The 21,319-nt window shown below is 42.7% G+C and overlaps 1 protein-coding gene across 1 annotated transcript; it reads right to left on the bottom strand.

Moving 5' to 3' along the window:
- Positions 1-418: 418 nt before the first annotated feature.
- On the bottom strand, positions 419-20,489 carry SAXO5 (stabilizer of axonemal microtubules 5). Its single transcript, XM_089496642.1, has 8 exons — positions 19,955-20,489; positions 18,824-18,927; positions 18,335-18,429; positions 9,261-9,373; positions 8,392-8,504; positions 5,893-6,084; positions 4,023-4,118; positions 419-574 (listed from the first exon to the last, which is right to left on the bottom strand). The coding sequence occupies exons 1-8, from the start codon at positions 20,487-20,489 to the stop codon at positions 419-421; spliced, it is 1,404 nt and encodes a 467-aa protein (XP_089352768.1).
- Between the last annotated feature and the right edge of the window lie 830 nt (positions 20,490-21,319).

Genomic DNA, 21,319 nt, shown 5'->3' with positions numbered 1-21,319 from the left:
ACAAACACTGGCTAATGCAATACAAAAATGAGCAATGACACAAAAGGAAAGTCCCAAGAAAATGCAGCATTAAAAGTTGCCTTGTGAGAAGTTTTACCAGAGCCCTCATTCCAAGCTGGTATGGTTGGCATATACATACCAGTGGGAAGAAGGGAGCCAGCTGTTGGGCAAGGAGACCCTAGGCATTTGCATCAGAAGTGGGTGGCATTCCAGTAGGCTCCTGAGCTAGCCCTTCGAGGCAGGACCAGTGCCAAGTGGATGCCCAAGTAGCAGCCTCCTTGGCAAGAAACCCAGTGCCCTGGAATTTGGGGGAAGAGGGTTGGGGGGTGCAATAGCAGCAGATGCAGATCTTTCCAGTGGATTTGCACACCAGATCACATGTGTGTGGTCTGAAGAAAGGCATCTCAGGAGGAGATTTTCAGGTGGTGCTGGTGCCCAGTGGGACGCTACTCTTCTGGAAGTCGCCTGTGGCGAGTCGGATGGGGCCGCTGTATTTGTCCGTGAACTTGTCCTTGTGTTCAGTGCTGAACCATCGGAGATCCTGCCAGGGGTGGACTAAGTGGGAGTATTTTATCTAGGAAAGGAGGAAGAAAGAAAAAGGAATAAATGCCCTGGGAGAAGATGCCCTCTTCCTTTTGCCAGTGGTGTGCCACCCACAAGCAGGTTGTCAGCCTAGATTCTGCATAAATGCGAGTATTGGAAGAGATAAAGCAGACAGACAGACAAACAGGCATGGAATAGAAAGACAAAGACGTAACAGATATGGACAGACAGGGACGTAGGGAAGGGGGGGTTTGGGGGGTCCGGACCCCTCCATCAAGCCTTCCTCCCCCTCCTCCTCCCCTCCATCAAAAGCACGGACTTGGATGGAGAGGGAAAGGGGGGAAGTCTTAGGGAGCAGGGAGGCTCAGAGAGAGCTCCAGAGGGAGGGAGGGAGGGAGGGAGGGAGCCTTGAGGTGGTGGCAGTGCCTGTTCAAGCTCCTTCCTCGTGCTTCCTCCTTCAGTCAGACTCAGGAGAGAGAGAGGGAGGGGAGAGGGCTGGTCTCCCTCCCGGCAACATCTTTGCCTCTCTTTCCCTTTCCCTTCTCCTTGTGCTTTTGCCAAAAAAAGGTCTCCGTTCGGGAGAGGAGGAGGAGGAGGAAGAAGAAGAAGAGGGAAGGAAGACACACAGAAAAAAGGAAGGAAAAACGAGGGGAGGGAGGGAGAACTAAAGGAAGGAAGGAAGGAAGGAAGGAAGGAAGGAAGAGAAAGGAAAGAAGGGAGGAAGGAAGAAAGGGGAAGAAAGGAAGAAAAAGGAAGGAAGGGAGATCAACTACAGGTTGAATCTCCCTTATCCAAAATGCTGAGGACTAGATGTATTTTGGAGTTTTTCAGAGTTTGGTATGTTTATATATGTATAATAGTATATATTGAAGCTACTTGAGTCCAACCATTAAACCCATTCATGTTTCATAAGCTCATCCTTAAGTAGCCCCTTTTTTGCCCTCCACTGAGTGCCTCTGAGCATGAACAGAGTGGCTGCCGCTTATTGCTTGAGCAGCTGCACTTTGCTTTATCAACCTGAATTTATCTGATGTGAACAGCTTGAGAGGAAGGACTCCGTTTGCATCTGCACTAAAGAAATAATCCATTTTGATGCCACTTTAACTGCCCTTGGCTCCATGCTGTGGAATGCTGGGATTTGAAGTTTGTTGTGGCACCTGACAGAGATGGCTAAACAGCTCCTCAAAACTACAAATCCCAAGATTCCATAGCACAGAGCTATAATGGAAGTTAAAGTGGTGTCAACCATAAAAACCAAACTGCCTTGGGTCCTTTTCTGGGGGGAAAGGTGGCACAGAAATGAAATAAATGATGAAATGATGAGGAGATCTGGGAATTGCACTTTAGATTCTTGTGGCTGGCAGAGATGGCTAAATAGCTCCCAAAACTACAAATCCCAGGATCCCATAGCATGGAGCCAGGGCAGTTAAAGTGTTTTCAAACTGCACTATTTCTGCAGTATGGATGCAGCGAGCTCTTTTGCTGATGCTATTTGCAAGTTGGTTCTGACTCATGGCAACCATAAGGCAACCCTAAGGCAAACCTATCATGGGTTTTTCCTGGCAAATTTTTCCAGAGAGTGTTTCTCTGGGGCTGAGAGAGTGTGACCTGCCCATGGTCGCCCAGTGGGACCTCTATCCATGAGTTAAACCCACTCCCACCCCTCTCCATTTTCTTTCTGGAAGGGAACTTGCTTGTGTTGAAGGGAAGGCCACCAAGCCTCTGAACCTCAGAATTATTGTTTCAATGCTCAGTCTTAGAAGCAGTGAGTGCCTGAGCATGCACAGAGGGTCTTTCACTCCTTCTCGCCTCTCTCTTAGCCAAAGACCCCCTTCTCATTTCACCACCCTCTTGATGCATGGGTTCGGCTGGGTGATCTTTTGCAAGCCACAAATGTACTTGAGGAAGTAGACTGAAGTCTAGGAAAGCTCATGCTCCAATTTCTTTCTTTCGGTGAGTCTCAAAAGTGCTGCAAGATCTCTCTAATTATTATTATTATTATTATTGGATCTAAATGCATCTGAGGAAAATGTTAGGAAACCTGACATCTAGGAAAACTCATGCTGCCAATGTGTTTCTTTCAGTTAGTCTCAAAGGGGCTACAAGATCTCTCTACATATTGTTGTTGTTGTTGTTGCATCTAAATGCATCTGAAGAAGTAGACTGTCTTCAAAAGCTCATGCCGTCAATTTCTTTCTTTCAGTGAGTCCCAAAGGTGCTGCAAGATCTCTCTACATATTATTATTATTATTGCATCTAAATGCATCTGAGGAAGTAGCTTGAAGTCTAGTTGTGGCTGCGGTTTCTCTCTCTCCCTCTTTCGCTCTATTTGGCGTACTCTCTCTCCCTTTCCCTTCCCTGCCCCCCTCCACATGCAGGTTGCCCTCCAGAGAGCAGAGGATGAGGCAAGACCCCCCCCCCCCCAAAAGGGACCATGCCCTGGTTGCTGCTCCTGCTTCAGCCAGAGCTCCCTGTGCATTTGGGGTTTGGGGAAGGCGCCAGGGCAGCGGGAGCCCTGAGAGGAGGATGCCAGGGAGCAAGTCCTCTTTTCTCTTTTTCCTCCCCTTCCCTTCACTCCAAGGACAAACTTCCCTGCCCCGGGTTGTTTTATTGTTCCTTCCCGCAAAAGACAGCTCTCTTGCCTCTCCTTTCCCCTGAATGAACATGAGGAGCCTTTGGCAATGGCACGGAAGTGGAGCAGCCCCCTCCCCTTCTTCCCCTCTTCCCCCTTCCTGAGGTAAAGGCTCCACCTTCTTTCTGTGTCTGGGGGGGGGGGGCTTTCAGCCCTTCAAAATGGTGGCACTTAGTCTGGACCCCCCCTCCCCCTTCTCAAAATCCTGGCTACGTCCCTGGGACAGAACAATAAATAGCCATGATAGAAAGATAGACAACTAATATGATGGATAGAACAATAGATGGACAAGATAGAAGGATAGACAGTTAAGAGAGAGCATGATAAATGGACATGATAGAAGAAGGATAGACAGCTATGATGATGGATAGAACAATAGATGGACAGGATAGAAGGATAGACAGCTAAGCAATTTTCTGCCTTTTGCATTGCATCTCAGCACCAAGAAGTTTGGGGGCTTCCAACAAATTAAATTTGACAAAAAATGGGCACCCCTCTGATGTTGTTGATATTTTTGCACCAGGGCTCTCTGACAGAGAAGGTTCAATGTCTTCCAAAATTACAGTTTCCAGGATTCTACAGCATGGAGCCCAGGTAATTAATGTGGTGTCAAACTGCATTATTTCTGCAGTGCAGATCCAGCCTCAGACCCCCAGAGCCCCACTCCATGGCCAGTGGACTGCAGCTCCCACCATGCTGGGAACTGCAGCAGAAAAACAAGGATTCTTTGGGCTCTGATCCTAGGCAGCATTGCCAATACGGACACCGGCTACCCAATGGGGAGCTGGCCACGGCCACTGGGCCTGGCATGGCTGAAGGCAAGGTCAATGCCAGTCCCTGTCCATACCCTCTGGAGATCTTCCTCTGTGAGTTGGTGTTTCTGCAGTCGATGTGCGACCAGCATGTCCTGCGCAGTGGTGGCAGGGAGGGCGCCTGGAGAAAATGAAGCGGAAAAAGAAGACAATAAGAACACAGCCAACCCATCCTTTCTTGTTCTGAAAGCTAGGAAGAACCAGCCATGAATGTGAGGAATGGGCATGTGTGCAAGCGCGTGGTTCAGGCTGGAATGAACGATTGCAATGGCAGCTGCACTGAACTTTTCAGGAAACAATGGCAATTTGTGAACATCTCTGAGAATATCAGAAAATCCCCAGCTTGCGGTGGATGGGTGGGAAGTCAGCAGCCGCCACGATTCCTCTTGGTGCCACTTTTCAAGGATCTCCTTCTCGGTACCAAAGCGCCAGGAATGAGCATCAAACCTGGCAACTCCTCTGACCTGATTTCTCTCTTATTTTTCCTTCCAAACAATGCTTGAAATGTCCACAGCTGGTTTGGTGGAAAACTTAAAGAGAGGGCCCATCATGTGGGGGACCTGGGTTCGAATCTCCACAAGGCCCACTGAGTGACCATGGTGGGTGACAGTCTTCACTAGCCACCAATTTATGTTCACGGGAGGAAATTAAAAATAATGAGTAAACCAGCTTTCCCCAAGAAGTCCACTTTCCCCATCATCATCATCATCATCATCATCATCATCATCATCATATTTATTTGTACCCCACTTTCCCCCCAAAATTGGAGCTGAAAGCAGCTTACAGTCTAAAAGTACAATACAATTAATAATTTACCAAAGTGACCATTAAACTATTGCAAGATTGTAATATTAAAATGGAATTACTGGAATGAAACTATTACAAGATTGCAATATTAAAATGGAATTAAGGTAATTAAATTATTACAAGATTGCATTATTTTAACATGGTCCTAGATCCAAGAGTCACAATAAGAAATGCTGTTTTACTGTTCTCCTTCCTAGAAAAATTTTCGGGGAAGACCCAGGTCAGTTTTCCTTTGTTTGTTTGTTTATTTATTTTGGCAAAGTGGAGGACCTCCCACAAAAGTAATGTTGAAGCCAGAGATTGGAAAGTAACAGTACGTTGCCTCTGTTCCTTTAGCTCTTTGCATTTTGGGATGACTTTTTTAGTTATGGTTGTGGGGTTTTTGCAAAAATGGCATGAGAATTCAGCGACAACTCCACCTCAGTCTGGAATATCAGGATCCTGTAGCACCTTTGAGACTAACTGAGCAAAAGAAGTTCTAATATGAGCTTTTGTAGACTTGGCCTGCTTCTGCACTGCAGAAATAATCCAGCTTGACACCACTTTAACTGCCATAGCTCAATGTTATGGAATTCTAGGAACTGTAGTTTTGTGAGACATCTGTCAGAGAGCTCTGGTGCCACAACAAACTACAAATCCCATGGTTCCATAGGATGGAGCCATGGTGTCTAACTGGATTATTCCCACAGTGCAGATGCAGCCTCGGTGAACTTCTGAAGATGTGTCTGAGTCAATGGAAGTTTCTGAAAGCTCATGCTACAACTTCTTTTGCTCAGTTGTTCTCAAAGGTTCTGCAAGATCCCTTGTCATAGTGGCATGGGAATTCAAAGATATAGCCATGTTAGCCTGGAAAGTATTCCAAAGGGATCTTGAAGCACCTTTGAGCACAACTGAAAGAAAGATGTTGGCAGTGTAGTTGGTAGAAGTTGTAAATTGGCATGAGAATGTCACCGTTGCCTTTGGGAACGTTTTGCCAACGTGCCCCCAAAAGCCCGTTTGAACAGAATTTTCAAGGGCAAACTAGGGGGGTGCCTTTCTCTTGCCACTCATTGTTGTCACCCCGCAGTTCCCTCCAACACACTGGGCCTTACTGTGGTCATTGAAGGGGATGTTACTCTTGAGGAGGTCCATCTTTTTGGTCTCTGGTTTGGGCATCTCGTCTGGAGGTGGCTGGTAGTCCAAATGCTGGGTGGTGCTGAAGGAGGGTGGCAAGCGGTTGTCCCCGAAGCACAAAGACGCCCGGCCTTTCATGGGCTCATGGGCCATCGGGACTAGATCCATGACCTTTGGCTGGACAGAGAGAACACAAGTGAGCAGCTTTTGGCATGGCCTCTGTGCACCACAGGCTGGCATGATCTGATGTGCCTCAATTTCTCCAGTCATGAACCCCAAAAGGCCATCTTCAAAGCCAGAGAAGTCCTTTGGGGACCAGAAGGCACAATGAAGGGGCCCCAAAATTCCAGCTATACTATAGGTGTCAGTCAGTAAGCCTCAGGAAATGCATTTTTGCCTTTAAGGATGGCAAAGGTTGGGGGGACTTGTACAAAGTTGGGAAACCATCAAACAGTGGTATCCTGGAAAATGGAGAAAGTGGTCTAAGGTTTCTGTTCTAGCTGGAGATGGGGCCACACTTGGAACCTGGGGGGTCCTGTGCCCCCACTTTGGCCCTTGGGCTCTCGCCCCATCCAAACCATCTCTCCTTTCAGTGACTTCTCTGGGCTGAATGGGAATTTCTTCACTGATTCACTTCACCAGCTAACTTTTCTGCAGTTAGATTTGCTATGGCACCAGAAGGGGGACTGGATTGGATAACCCCACTGTGCCAGCCTATGCTATCTGTCTACGTAATGATAGCACCAGCCCTGGCTTTCTGCTTACTCCAGGGGCAGAAAAGGCCTGCTTTGCAATGCCAGTCATAGGAGACACATGAAGGAAAGCTCCCCATCTGCTGGTCGGCTTCCCAAAGGGGGCATCATGTTGGCACCACAATGGTAACAGAATGCTGGGTGCCTGCGCAGCCTTTGCTCTGATCCAATCTCCGTGGATCATAACCTTAATTTGTCAATTCTACATTTAGGCAGGATTTAAGATCTTGTAGCTGTTGGGTTTAAGATCTTGTAGCTATCACGAATAACTGAATGCAGTCCTGCAAAACCTACTTTCTGGGCCTGGCAGTGCCCTAGTGAAAGGGTTTCTGTGGCACTGGAGACTGGAGGGCTGAGAAATGAGTTGTGTGGTGCCATGGGGCAAGTGGTTGCAGACCCTGATCCAGAAGGGTTTCACCACCTGCCCGCTCTCAAAGCAGCCCAAGAAAGACCAGGAGGGTACAAAGAGCCCTCCTCCAACCACCATCTTGAGGGGGAGAGAAGCCTTGCAATTTTTTGTATTGTATTGCAATTTTACTGTACACCGCTATGATCATTGCGGAATAGCGGTCTATAAATAAAAATTATTATTATTATTATTATTATTATTATTACTGAGGGCACCATTTTCCAGTACCCTGATCTTCAGCATCTCAAAAACCCTTCAGTTGGGATGCAGACAGGGTAAAAAAAGTATATTTTGGAAGAGGGTGGCATCATCAGACATAACCACAATGAGGGTTCTCCCATTTGACAACACAGAATCCTGCCCTTAAATTTGAAGGATTATGTTCCAAGATATTTTAATGTTTCACTTATAGTTTGCAACCTGGCTTTATGAACAGTCTCTAGCTCCACTGTTTGGGGGGAAGTCAGATGGCAATGAAATCCATGCATCGCTAAAGAAATGCATTCAGACTTCTGCCTGTCCTGCATCCTCTCCCTCCACCTTGACCGTCACTAGGGACAATGCAGCAATCTATGGAGGAAAGGACCTTATAGGTTTTTGGGAGCTTAGTTTTGATCACGGGAACTTATAGGAATGACCATATAACACCGGTCTTGAAGTCCCTACACTGGTTGCCTATTAGTTTCTGGGCAAAGTACAAGTTGTTAGTGATTACCTTTAAAGCCCTACATGGCTTGGGCCCAGAGTACTTGAGGGAACGCCTTCTTCCCTATTGTCCATCCCACACACTAAGGTCCTCGGGAAGAAATCTACTACAGCCAAAAAGATCTAGGGTAACATCAGTCTCCCAGAGGGCCTTTTCTACAACTGCTCCAAAACTATGGAACAACTGCCGGAGGAGAGCCGTCAAATTCCCACTCTGACAGCTTTTAAGAAAGCACTCAAGACGGTTCTCTTCCGGCAGTCCTTTCCAACTGTTACCCTATCCAGATATAGAGATATTTGTCCCCTCATCTGGCTATTCTTCACCGCCTATCTTTCTGCCTATTTTTTGTTTGTTTAATGTCTTTAATGTTTTTATACTATAACTTTTTAATTCTGTTTTAGTACTGGGAATGGGGGGGGGGGCGGTAGGTCTAGGGTTTGATTTGATTTTTTTTAAAACTCCATTGTAATGTGATGTATTTTATTGTTGTAACCCGCCCGGATTCTTCGTGATTGGGCGGGTTAGAAATAAATTATTATTATTACATAGTTGCTCCAAAACAGCCAGATGGAGGGTCGAGTAGGGGCTCATGTGCTAGCCTTGTCCTCCCTTTGTACCTCTTGGTCGTAAAACCGGTGGTTGGTGATGTTTCCCTGGTTCCTCCTAGCACCACAGTCCCCTCGGAGGATAGAGGAGTAATTTTTTCCAGGCCTGGCAATGCACAGAGGACCTTAAAATAATAAAAAAGCAAAGAAATTTTAATTTCCAGATGCAGCCGCCGACACTGTGCTTCTGCCGCCCGAGGACAGGTGAATTGCTTACAGTACCCATGAGCATGTACAGAGTTCCTTTCCACCACTCAACAGAATTTGGAAACATTACTTGGTCTAATCTGCATTTCAGAAATAGTGCAGTTTGGCCCTACTTTAACTGCCATGTCTGAATGCAATGAAAACCCTGGCATTTGTAGTTTGTTGTGAGCTTTATGCTACTTTTATTTGGCCAACCAAAATGTACAAAAGGCAGTGCTATCACTAATACTGTTGTTTCTTTTGCTTTCCCCAGAAGATTTTTAACACAGAGGAAGAAGCCAGTGGAGCTTTGAAAACTTGCAACATGGATATGGTACATATTGGCTGGCCCAGTTAAGGTATCCCTGTTTTGTGGATTTTGGATGTTATTGTACTTTGCTACCCAGTGGAGCTTCTAAAGCTTGCAACATACAGGTATCCCTATTTTGTGAATTTGGGGTGTTATTGTATTGGGCCAAAGTGGCTACCACCAAATAGGTTTTCTTTCACAAGATCCCTTTGTATGCATGCCAAAATAAAATAAAATAAAATAAAAACAAATCACCGATTGCCCGATTGTCCAGCATTCCCCTTTCTAGATGCAGTTTCCAGATCTTCAGGATATTTATTTTTAGGAAAAATCACCAGTGAGAATTGGGGAGGGGTATTGGGGCACCCCGGTTTTCTCTTCCTACCAGGCTCCTTCCATGGGTATGATTCAGACATGATGGTGGAAAACCTTCGCCCTCCATCCCCCGGGTAGATGTTTGTCTGGAGGACCTTGGCAGCGGCCATTTTGGGGTCGTAGCTGTTGGCAACACAGAAGAGCCATTAGAGGGGGGCACGGACCCTTAGGAACCCCACTCTCACACACAAACACACACAAACACATAACCAGTTTGAAACCCTCCTGGGCATTTGCCACCATGCTGGCCATTGACTTCTATGCCAGTGGGACAGTGCATTTTCTCTGAGTTCGATCTCACATTTGAAAGGCTCTGTCTAAAGTACTGGGGGGAGTCAGGTTTGGCCCTATGGATAGCTCCTGTACAGTTCAGACTACAACACAGAGTGAATGCTCTTGCTTTCCAAGACAGTAGTGAATGAGATGGATGGATGGAAGCCATGCCTTGCATCCCAGAGGACTACAAGTCCCAGGATGCTCTGGGGGAAAGGGAAAGACTGACTTGTTGTCGTTGTGGGCCTTCAAATCGCTTTGAAACTTGTTGTTGTGTGGCTTGTTTCTGACTCATGGCCACACGAAGGTGAACCTATCGTAGGGTTTTCTTGGCACGTTTCTTCAGAAGAGGTTTGCCATTACCTTCCCCTGAGGCTGAGAGAGTGTGACTTAACCAAGATCACCCGTGCAGTGGACCTCATGCCCAAGCAGCGAGTTGAACCTTGTTCTCCAACACTCAAACTACTACACTCTCTCTTGTTTCCATCTTATGGTCAACTTATCACAGAGTTTTCGGAGGCTGCACATGTGACTTGCCCTAGGTTTCCATGGCTGTGGAACCCTGGCCCCCAGAAGCAAAGTCCAATGCTCGAACTACCGTATATACTTGACTATAAGTCGACTTCATGTATACGTCCAGGGCAGGGTTTGGGGCCAAAATTATGGATTTTGATATCACTTGTGGATAAGTCGAGGGTAAAACTTAGGGGCATGTAATGAAGGATGTAAAGGACAAGGCAAAGGAAAACAATGCCAAAAAGCTTACAGAATTCCAGCAGGCATAATTATTTGTGCTGATACTATAAGAATAATAAAAATAATAATAACATTTATTTGTATCCCCTTTTCCTCTCCCTTTTGAGGGTAAACTGGATGGATGAAAGAGTAGACTGGAGTCACTCCTTCCAGGGCAGATTAAACTCTTGTCTTTCACCAGGGGATGGTTATATATGTATGTATGTGTGTATATACACACACACACACACATATATATATACCATCCCCTGGTGAAAGACAAGAGTTTAATCTGCCCTGCGTCAGAATTGGGCTCTGAGGGTCTCTGAAGGTTGCAAAGTGGGCGCCTCTGGATCCCCTTATCAAGAAGGATACTTCGACTCTGTTCTGATGCCCATCTGCAGAGTCTAGCCACCGGCGGCTGCCGCCTCAAGAGAGAGCCTCCCTTAACAGCGGCTGCCGCCCCAAGAGTGAGCCTCCCTTAACAGCGGCCACCGCGATCGGCCATACCACCGGAAGTCCAAATTTAGGTTAAAAAAATTGACCCAAAAAAAACTGAGTCGGTCAATGTAAGTACTGTACTTTAACAAGTCATATGTCCGGTGGTATGGCCGATCGCGGTGGTCGCTGTTAAGGGAGGCTCTCTCTTGGGGCGGCAGCCGCCGGTGGCTAGACTCTGCAGACGGGCATCAGAACAGAGTCGAAGTATCCTTTTTGATAATGGGATCCAGAGGCGCCGCCCACTTTGCAACCTCCAGAGACCCTCAGAGCCCAATTCCAACGCAGTGAGCAAGGAAAAGATTAAATAGAGGAAAGACGGAACGGAGCAGAGAGGGCTCGGGAGGCGCGCACGGGTGTGCTCGTAGCCGGCGGATACCTCTCTGGTATGAGCGAACCTACCACTTTTCTTTCAAGCTGCAACTATAAATAAGTGAAGAGAAACGAGTTTCCCTATAGAGATAATCTCTACACTTCTCTTTATTGCGGCTGGATATTTGCTTTCCACTAGCGAGTGTGCATGCAAAGGGAAAGGGAGAAAGCCCCATCTCCCTTTCATTTCGGAAAGAGAAGGCGTTTGGATCTCCGCAGGAGTGGGGCTTGGAAAGAGACAGCCAAACAGAGTTATTACCCTTTGTAACTTTCTTTTTCTTTTTTGTGGACTCAGTTTAAAGAAGATTCTAATTGGAGGGACAGTGTATAAAGTTAAAGTAAACGGAATAGAACTTTGAAAGTGGCACTCCAGAGCTGGTGACTTGGAACTTTGAAAGTGAAACTGGTCCTAAAATTAAACAAATAATTCTTTGAATTCCGAATTTGGACTCACTGGGAACTACTTGAAATTCAAATTATATCTTCCCCATATCTTATATTTCTATATTGTTGGAGTTGAGAAAGAGGGTGGAATAAATAACTTTGAAAGTAAAGCGAAGAGGAAAGAAAAGAGGAAAGAAACGTCAAGTGGAGAATCATTACATAGGAGCGTGGACAGAGGAGTTAAAGACTGTTTTGTTTTTTTTAACTGTTGAATCATTTTGTTTCTGAGTCATTAAGTGTGTATTGCATAAACTGTATAAACATCTCTCTTCCGAATTTGTAAGTGGGTATTGTATAAATAGCAACATTTGTAACAAGTAAGGCTATACTGGTAATTTAGTGACAATACTTGTCTGAGTGTGTTGGAAGATTCTGGGTAAAGGGTTAAAGCCAGATAGGAGCGGTAGCTGTTTTGGAAGGTAGTGTCCTTGAAGACATCTGGGTTTAGAGATAATAATAAGAGGAGGGAGGGTATATTATTAAGCAAGATAAAGGAAGGACCTTGGATAATTGGCAACAATCTGTATATCTTATATCTTAAGGGAAAAAATAGGGAACAGCGCCATCTATAGTTAAGTGTCTGTCAAAAGAACAAACCACATAGAATAAGTATAAAGTACAAATCACAGGCTCCCTTGTATATTCACATATATACCTATATAAGGGTGTGGACTTGTATGGGTATATGTGTGGGGTGGATTGGAAATTAACTGGCTTGTAATATATGTATAATTGAATTTAAATTAATAAGAGGAGCATTGGATTAAGATAGTGATTTCTTGTTCTGTGTGGTATAGAAGATAAAGTAAGATACTGTAAGCCAGGAAATTAAAGTGACAAGAAGGGAGATTGTGCAAAAGTAGAAGGGTAATAAACTGTTAATTAACCTGTCCTAAGAAAAGAAGACCTAAGAAGGGTAATATTGTATGTTTGATTGTTTGCCTTTGGAGTTATTAATTTGGTCAAATCCGCTGAAGGACATGTCTACAAATAAGAAGGTGCCATCCTACCCCTCAATCCCGCCCCCATCCCAAAGGAAGTTATCTGTGGACACAAGTACTAAACCTAATGAAAACAATGACATGGCAATGCTGAAAGAGATAAGAAAAATGAAACAGGAGTTAAAAGAGGACAATGCAAAATTAAGAGAGGATTTAAGATTGGAGATAAGAACTGAGATCCAAAGAGAAATGGGAGAAATAAAAGGCTCTCTGGAGAAAATAGACAAAGATTTGGAAAATATTAATAATAAAATTTGGAAAGTAATTTAAATTTATTGGAAAACAACGCTATCCAAACAGAAACAAGGATTAATAAATTAGAAGATTAAAGGAAAATTGATAAACAAACAATAATAAAGTTGGAGACTAAGCTAAGACAGAATTGTATTAAACTGAGGGGTGTGCCCGAACAGGAAAACAAAAATCTGTATAAATTTTTGATCCCAATATTGGCGGAATTTGTGGATGAACCAGCAGAGCAATTCCCGTGGGAAATCGATACCTTGTATCGCATTAATTCAAAAATTGCAAAACAAAGGAGTTTACCGAGGGATATTGTAATTTACTGTGTGCGGAAACAAACGAGGGACTTGATTATCCAACAAAGCTTTAAAAAAGAATTAATTATAGAAGGAAGAATAATTCAAGTTTTTAAAGATATCCCAACGAGTGTGCTAAAATCAAGGAAGGACTATAACTTTTTATCGGATCAACTAAAAATCTACGGAATACCATTCAGGTGGGATGAGGCAGAAGCACTGACTTTAACCTGGAAAGAGAAGAGATACAAAATTGACTCAGTGGAAAAAGCGGCAGACTTCTGGAAAAGAAATAGAAAAGAAATTGAGAAATTAAAAGAACAAGGCCAACCAGGAGAACGGTATGGAGTGAGAACAAGAGGGATGAATGCAAAGGATTCTGAAAGGGAACAGGAAAAAAAAGGAAGAAAAGATCAAAGCCGGAGAAAGAACCAATGCAGATGAGGGATAAGAGGGGAGGATAAGGTGGTAGATCTTTGTATTTGTAGGATCTTCTTTTTTGCGTTTTTGGCACAGTAATAAGTTAAATTCTCTCTTTTTTTCTCTTTTATTATTATTTTTGTGGTTTTTATCTCTCAAATTGCTTCCTCATATAATAGAGTGTATAAACAAATAAAGATTTATTGTGTAAAATAGAAAGAATGAAAGTGTTGAGTTGGAACATAAATGGATTGAACTCACCACATAAAAGAAAATCGGTATACCACTATTTAGCAAAACAAAAATGTGAAATAATATGTTTACAGGAGACACATATTAAACAAGATGAAACAAAATATATTGAAAATAGGACATTAGGTAATAGTTTTATTTCAGCAAATAAGAAAAAGAAAAAAGGAGTGGTCATTTATGTGAAAGAAAAATGGGAAGCCAAAGAAATTTATAATGACAACAAAGGTTACATCCTGGGTGTCGAAGTAAATGTATATGGGAAATTAAATTTACTTTTAGAGATATATACACCACAAGAAAAAAAGCAAAGTTTTTTGAGGAGTTACAAGACATTTTGGTAGAAAACAAATACGATAATGTAATTATACTAGGGGATTATAATGGAGTGATCAAACCAGAATTAGATAGAAAATCAAGTAAGACTGTAAAAGAAAAACAGGGGAAGCTGCCAAAACCCTTTTTTAACCTAATGGAAAATTTAGGATTTCTGGACACATGGAGATATTTATATAACAATGCGAGAGAATATACCCACTTTTCAGCTAGGCACAATTCGTTGGCTAGGATTGATTTAATATTAGTTACCCAAACATTAGCAAAATTCGTAAAAGAGATGGAGATTATGCCAAGATTGATATCGGATCACAACCCACAAACGTTGATACTGAAAGATATAAGAAAAGAGAAAACATCATTTAGATGGAGATTAAATGTAAATATTTTGCGAAATTAAGAAACAAAGAATGTTATAAAAAAACAATAGTCAATTATTTTAGAGAGAACTTAGATAAAGGTACAAGGATGGATATAGTATGGGATGCAGCTAAAGCAGTAGTGAGAGGGTGTTTAATACAACAGAATGCAATTATAAAGAAGGAGAGAACCAAAAGATTGGATCAACTAAATAAAAAACTCAAAGAGAAAGAGTTATTATTGAACGGCAATCCAAGGGATTTAAAACTATCTAATGAATATAAATTAATGAAAGATCAAATATTAATAGAAATGTCAGAAGAGATAGGATATGAAATGAAAAGGACAAACCAACAGCATTTTGAGAATGCTAACAAACCGGGGAAGTGGTTGGCCTTAAGACTAAAAAAAAAATAAGCAAGCAAAAGTGATATTAAAAATTAGGAGGAATAATGAACTGATAACAAAACAGGAGGATATTATGGAACACTTTAGAGAGTTTTATAGGAATCTATACTCAAAGAAACAAGAACACAAATTAACACTGAGGGAATTTATGAGGGAAAGAGAAATTTTTAAACTTAGTGAGGCACAAAAGGCGGAATTGGAGAAGGAAATAACACAAGAAGAAGTAGAAAGGGCGATAGAAAGAAATAAAAATGAGAAAGCACCAGGACCTGATGGTTATCCGATAGAATTCTATAAAATATTTAAAGAAGAATTGAAAGAACCATTGAGATTAGTTATGAATGAGATTATAAATGGGAAAATACCGGAAACATGGAGGTAATCTTGAAATAATTTTACTACCAAAAGAAGGTAAAGATACATTAGAGGCAGCAAATTATAGACCAATTTCTTTGTTGAATCTGGATTACAAAATATTTGCATCAATTATGGCTCAAAGACTCAAGAATTGTTTGGAACACCTGATAGATGAAGACCAATGTGGTTTCTTGCCAAAGAGATATATGAAAAACAATATGAGATATTTAATAAATATATTGGAATATTACGAGAGACATAATGATAAGAAATTAGGATTGATATTTGTAGACATGGAAAAGGCCTTTGATTCGGTTGATTGGATAGCATTGACGGAAATTATAGAAAATATTAATATAGGTCCAAATTATAAAAAATGGTTATTACAAATCTATACAAGTCAAAAGGCGAAAATTAATATTAATGGAGACGTAACAAAACCAATTAGTATTGAAAGGGGTACGAGGCAAGGTTGTCCCCTATTCCCCCTACTTTTTTTTATTAGTAATGGAGACTTTAATAAATAGAATTAAGAATTCAGAAAAATTGCAAGGTGTGAAAATAAAACAATATCATTATAAGACACAAGCATTTGCAGATGACATAGTGATAAATCTGGAAGATCCACAGAACAGTATAGGAAATTTAATGGAGTTAATTGAGGAATTTGGAGAATATACAGGATGCAAAATTAACAAAAACAAATCGGCAATCTTAACAAAAAACATGAAACCAGAAGAGGAGACAGGATTACAAGAAAAAGCAGGAATTAAGATAAATAAGAAGGTTAAATATCTGGGTATTTGGTTAAAAAAAAAACCAAACGAACTATTTGAAAATAACTATGTAAGATTATGGACAGAAGTCAAAAAAGATTTAACGAATTGGAAAAAATTACATTTATCCTTTTTAGGTAGAATAGCGGTAATAAAAATGTCTATACTCCCAAAGATACTTTTTTTGTTTCAAATGATCCCTATTATAAACTCAAATAAACTATTTAAAAGCTGGGAAAAAGATATAACAGAATTTGTTTGGCAAGGCAAAATATCAAGGATAAAATTAAAACTATTACAGGATGCTCAGGAGAGAGGAGGTTTGGCGCTCCCAAAATTACAATTATATGCGGAAGCTAGTAGTCTTAGTTGGATAAAAGACTGGATAAACTTAGAGGAAAAAAGACTGTTAGAGCTAGAGGCAGAAGGATTAAGTTACGGGTTCCATGCTTAATTAGCATATGATAAAGAAAAAGTTAATCAGATAGTAAATAATCATTGTGTAAGGAAAAATTTATTAAAGGTTTGGAACAAATACAAGAATAGGATCTTTCATAAATTCCCTATGTGGCTTTCACCCCATGAGGCTATCTATAGAAAATAAATGATTAGGCGAAAGAAGTGATTTAAATACAATGAATTGACAGAAAGTACGAGGCAAAATTATAATAAAAACGCAATTAGAACTAGAACAATGGGGGTTTGACTTGGGATGGTATGCCTATAGGAGAATTTATGAGAGAACAATGAAAGACTTAAAGGAATTTGGTGATGAAGAAAGGGTAACAGAATTAGAGAGGTTATTAACAAAAGAACAGGATAAGCTAATTGGAAAACTCTATAAGATTTATTGGAATGGGAAATGGAGGGAGAAGTGGTGAAGGATACTATGATTAAATGGGCTACATATATTGGGCATAATATACAATTTGACCAGTGGGTTCATGTGTGGACAAAAAGTTTGAAATATAGTGTGTCTCAGAATATAAAAGAAAACTGGTATAAAATGTTCTACCAGTGGTACTTAACTCCAGAAAGGTTAGCCACAATTTATAAAAACAGAAGTAATAAGTGTTGGAAATGTGGAGGAACAGCAGGTACATTTATACACTGTTGGTGGAATTGCAAAGTTATAAAGAAATTTTGGATACAAATCAGAGATTTAATTGAAGAAATGTTGAAAATCAAATTAGAATTAAAACCAGAAATCTTCTTATTGGGTATATTTGATATTAAGAATGAAAGGAAATATGGAAAACAACTTTTCTATATGACAACAGTAGCAAGAATACTAATTGCACAATTATGGAAGACAAAAGATATTCCGAAAGTAGAACAATGGACTCTAAAATTAATGGAGATAATAGCAATGGATAAATTGACACAAGTAGTAAGAGATGAAAGGTTAGGGAATACAACAAGGAAAATTAATGATGAGTGGGCTTTAGTATTTGAATATATGAGGAAGCAATATGGAGAGGTTATTGAGTGAAAATTATGTTGATGGAATTAACGAAATGTTTATTATTGATGTTGATCTGATTTGTGGTGTAAATATATAGATTGGTGATATGCTGAGGAAAATATAGCATTCGCAATGAAGAAAAAAAGTTATAAATACAGTAAATAGTGAGTGATATGGATAGGAATTTGTTCTAGGTAAGAGATACATAGAGATACAAAGTATACAAAAGGGAAAAGAAGTCATGGAATGAATGTAGGTAACAAGGTAAGGTAGTAATGTGGGAATGGAGAGATTTAGAGATTTAGAGTCGAGTGTGAAGGGGTTAAGGGGTATGAAGGTAAATACATCAGTGTGAATAGACAATTTTTTTTGTTTGTTTTTGCTTTTGAGGGGGGGCTGGGTTTGTGTGTTTTGTGTGGTGTTTTTTCTTTCTCTCCTCTTTTCTTCTTTTTTTCCTTTTTTTTCCTTCTTGTGTACTTAATTTATGTTAATATTATTATCATGTGTGTTTATATGATTTGTTATTTTTGTTTTTGTTTTAATCTAATAAAAAATTTAATTAAAAAAATTTAAAAAATTTAACCTAAATTTCTAGACTTATACATGAGTATATACGGTAATACACAACACTGGCACTTGAATGGAAACAGGAAAAGGAGACTTTGCTCTTCCTTACTGAAAGAGATCCAAAAAGGCCAATGCAGGAACTCACATCCCTGCATTGCAGGAATGCAGGAAATCAGCCCTGGATCAAGGTGGCTGCTCTTCCCAGCATAGCCCAACTAGTTACAGGTAACTAAATTATATGGAGCTGGACATTTCCAAGCAGTTTTGGCCCAAAAGTTACTTACCGCTGCCCATTGAGTGGCCATGAGGTGTATGCCCGCTTCTGCTCACTCTCAGTCTCACGGCACCGAGGGTCCCCAAAGGGAACGGACCCCACTTTCTGGAGAGAGAGAGAAAGAGAGAGAGAGAGAGAGGAAGAGCTTGCAAGTGCCAAAATTGCTGGGAATGGAACCTCCATTTTCAGAGGCAGTTTATCCTAATGGAAATTGATGGGTCTTTTCTGGCTCCCCTTCCCCCTCCCAAAGTAACTTCTCCAAGTAATGGCCCTTCCAATCATTCAGCTTCTGATAGTGGCCACCAGTTAGCATGCTGGGCAAGATAAGAGTCTGGAAAAGTGACTTTTTGGGGCGTGATGGCTTCTCTAGATGCAGGGAATTTGCAAAAGGGGATCTTTTCCCCTATGTTTGGAATCTGGACATTGGGATGTAGAGTCCAGAGATTTGGAAAAGGGGAAGGAGAGAGGAAGAGGAAGAGGAGGAAGGGCCCCGGTGTACCTCTTTGCACCGCTGGGCTGGTGGCCCCGATTCGCCTGTGTACTGGGATTTGTAGGATGTGTCGTAGTAATGGCAGTTGTCACCTTTCAGGGCAGCATCTTCTCCTGCCAAGGAAGGACAAGGGTCCCTGAGGGGGCTAGAGCATTGCCCATACTCTTGAACAGCTGGCCCTCATGTGCCAAGCATGCTGGGAGGTGCAGTCCAAAAAGGAATGGCACAGCCAGGGAAATGTTCTTTCTTTGTATTTTGGATTGCAGTTCCCAGAATGGGAATGACATCTCCAAAAGCCACTTTTCTGAGAATTACCTGAGAGATACAGTAAGTTACTTTTGAGAATGCCACACTCTTTTTAAAGAGGCCTCATCCATGCGAACCACCTTGTGCCACCACACGTGGGGCTGGATTGAGGCCTCCTGGGGGCCAAATCCAACCCCTTGCCCATTACACACCGCCTGCCCCTTTTGCCTGTTGACACTATTTAGGCACCCCCAGAGCCCCTTTTGAGTAGTACACTGCCCTCAGGGTCCCCCTTTCTGGTCTCACCTGGCTGGCATGGCTACAATGCCAACCTTTCCTAACATCTGCATTGTAGTTATAATGCAGTTTGACAATGCTTTATGTGCTGCAGTGCCACCTTATGGAATCCTGAGATTTGTAGTTTCACCAGATCTTGAACCTTCTCTGGCAAAGAGCATTGGTACCTGACCAAACTCCCAGTCCCAGGACCATAGCACCAGGACACTTAAAATGCCATTGTACTGCGTTATTTTTCTTCCCTTTGTGGGAGAAGCTGCCAGCCAGAGCCTGAGGCCACAGCTGCCCGGGAACCTAGGAAGCAGCCCTGATACACTTTGTGAAGCCTGCCAGAGCTGCCAACTTGGACTGGCAGCGGTCCTTCTTGAGGGACTTGAACCCAGGACCTCAGACCTCTTGCAGGACCTAGACTGCCAGCAAGAATGCCTCCCATCTCTCTGCCAGGGTGGCATGCAGGATCCTGGGATGGTACCAGGCTCTCATTCCTCCTGGGGGTCTGCCAAACAGACCCTGCCCCCCTCCTGATTGGCACGGCACTCTATACATGCTCCAGAACAGAACCCTTTGCCCTTTCAGGTGGGCACTGCTCAGACGCACCCAGGTGCTGGCTGGGGGCCTTGGCAGGGGGTGCAGCCTTGGGAGGTAGCCGGTAGGACTGCTGGTGCAGGGTCTCTGGCAAGGGCTGTTTTGCTTTGTCCCCACTGGGCACACTGTCACCCCACTTGTCCCCCCGGCGGAGTGCTGTGGGTGGTTGACCAGAAGGATACCCATAGCTCCAGTGGGTGACCGAGTCAAGGATGGTCTGCTGGGGGTCTATGTGCATCCAGCACCTTGATACTGGTGGGAAAATCTGGGGCCGTGGCTGGAGAGGCCACAGTGGGTAGGAAGTGTCCGTCTCAGGGTGGGCATCCCAGGTAGGATCCAGATCCTGGTTCAGAACCTTTGAAGACTTGGGGGGCTGGACAGGTGGTGGGCAAAATGTGCCCCACCGGGGTGGGTAGTCAGTGCGGTATGGGGAGACCACTGTCTTGCCCTTGGGCCGGGGGTCATAGCCCAGCTGGAAGTGAGAGGCCTGAAGAAAGGATGGGTAGGGGATGGGGGATGGGATTTGGGGGATGGAGAGGACCACCATCTTGGCCCTGGGGCCAAAGCTAGGGCTGACCAAGGCAGAACCCCCACAGGACTGGAAGGGTGGGTGGGTGGGATGGATGAATGAATGGGTGGGTGGAGAGCCCCTCTTCAAATCATTCTGTCCAGTGAGCGAGGATACCCCCGGTTATCCAGGACTGGACAGCAATTCTTTCTATGATATCATAGTCCTTGATGATGAGGTCACGTTCCAGCCGATCGCTGGGGGTCAAGATGGAGGCCATGGATGGAACTTGACCTCATCGCCGAGGACTATGATGTCATAGAAAGAGAACCGAGGGTTTCCTCTCCCACTGGCCAGGCATACAAGAATTTCCATCAATCTTATAACATAAAGCTTAGTTTCATTAGTTTTATTTTCTCCATCCCTTTTAATATGCCAGCCTTCTGTATGAATGTACATGGGTGCAAGACCCACATTATGCCATAGTAAAGAAAACGTAACTTGCAGAGATGCTCAGCACCGGGAGGGATTTACTGGCTAAATTTCAATTGGTTCACAGACAAATGTGTGTGTGCAGGATGGTAGCCTAAAATGAGACTTTCTAAAAACCAGTTCGAATGCATAGATTTCTTTGTGCGATCACGATTTCCTGCCCCAGTTATAATTGTCTAATTTCATCCCGTTTATCTTTCGGGATTAAAATTATTGTACATTACTTCTTCCTATCCCTGACCAACCCTCTTACTTTACTCTTAACAAACCAACGAGCAGCAAGCTTACACTATAATTGTCAAAGAAGGAGGGAAACAAGGGTAGATAATGAAAATAATTAGAATAACTGAAACAGAGATGTATCTAATTTACAAAAT

Source organism: Sceloporus occidentalis, unplaced genomic scaffold, assembly GCF_023333645.1.
Source record: "Sceloporus occidentalis isolate IW3139 unplaced genomic scaffold, rSceOcc1.0.p SCAF_91, whole genome shotgun sequence".
Lineage (NCBI taxonomy): Eukaryota > Metazoa > Chordata > Lepidosauria > Squamata > Phrynosomatidae > Sceloporus > Sceloporus occidentalis.
Note: the sequence above shows the minus strand (reverse complement) of the source record. Positions and strands in the feature narration are given on the sequence as shown.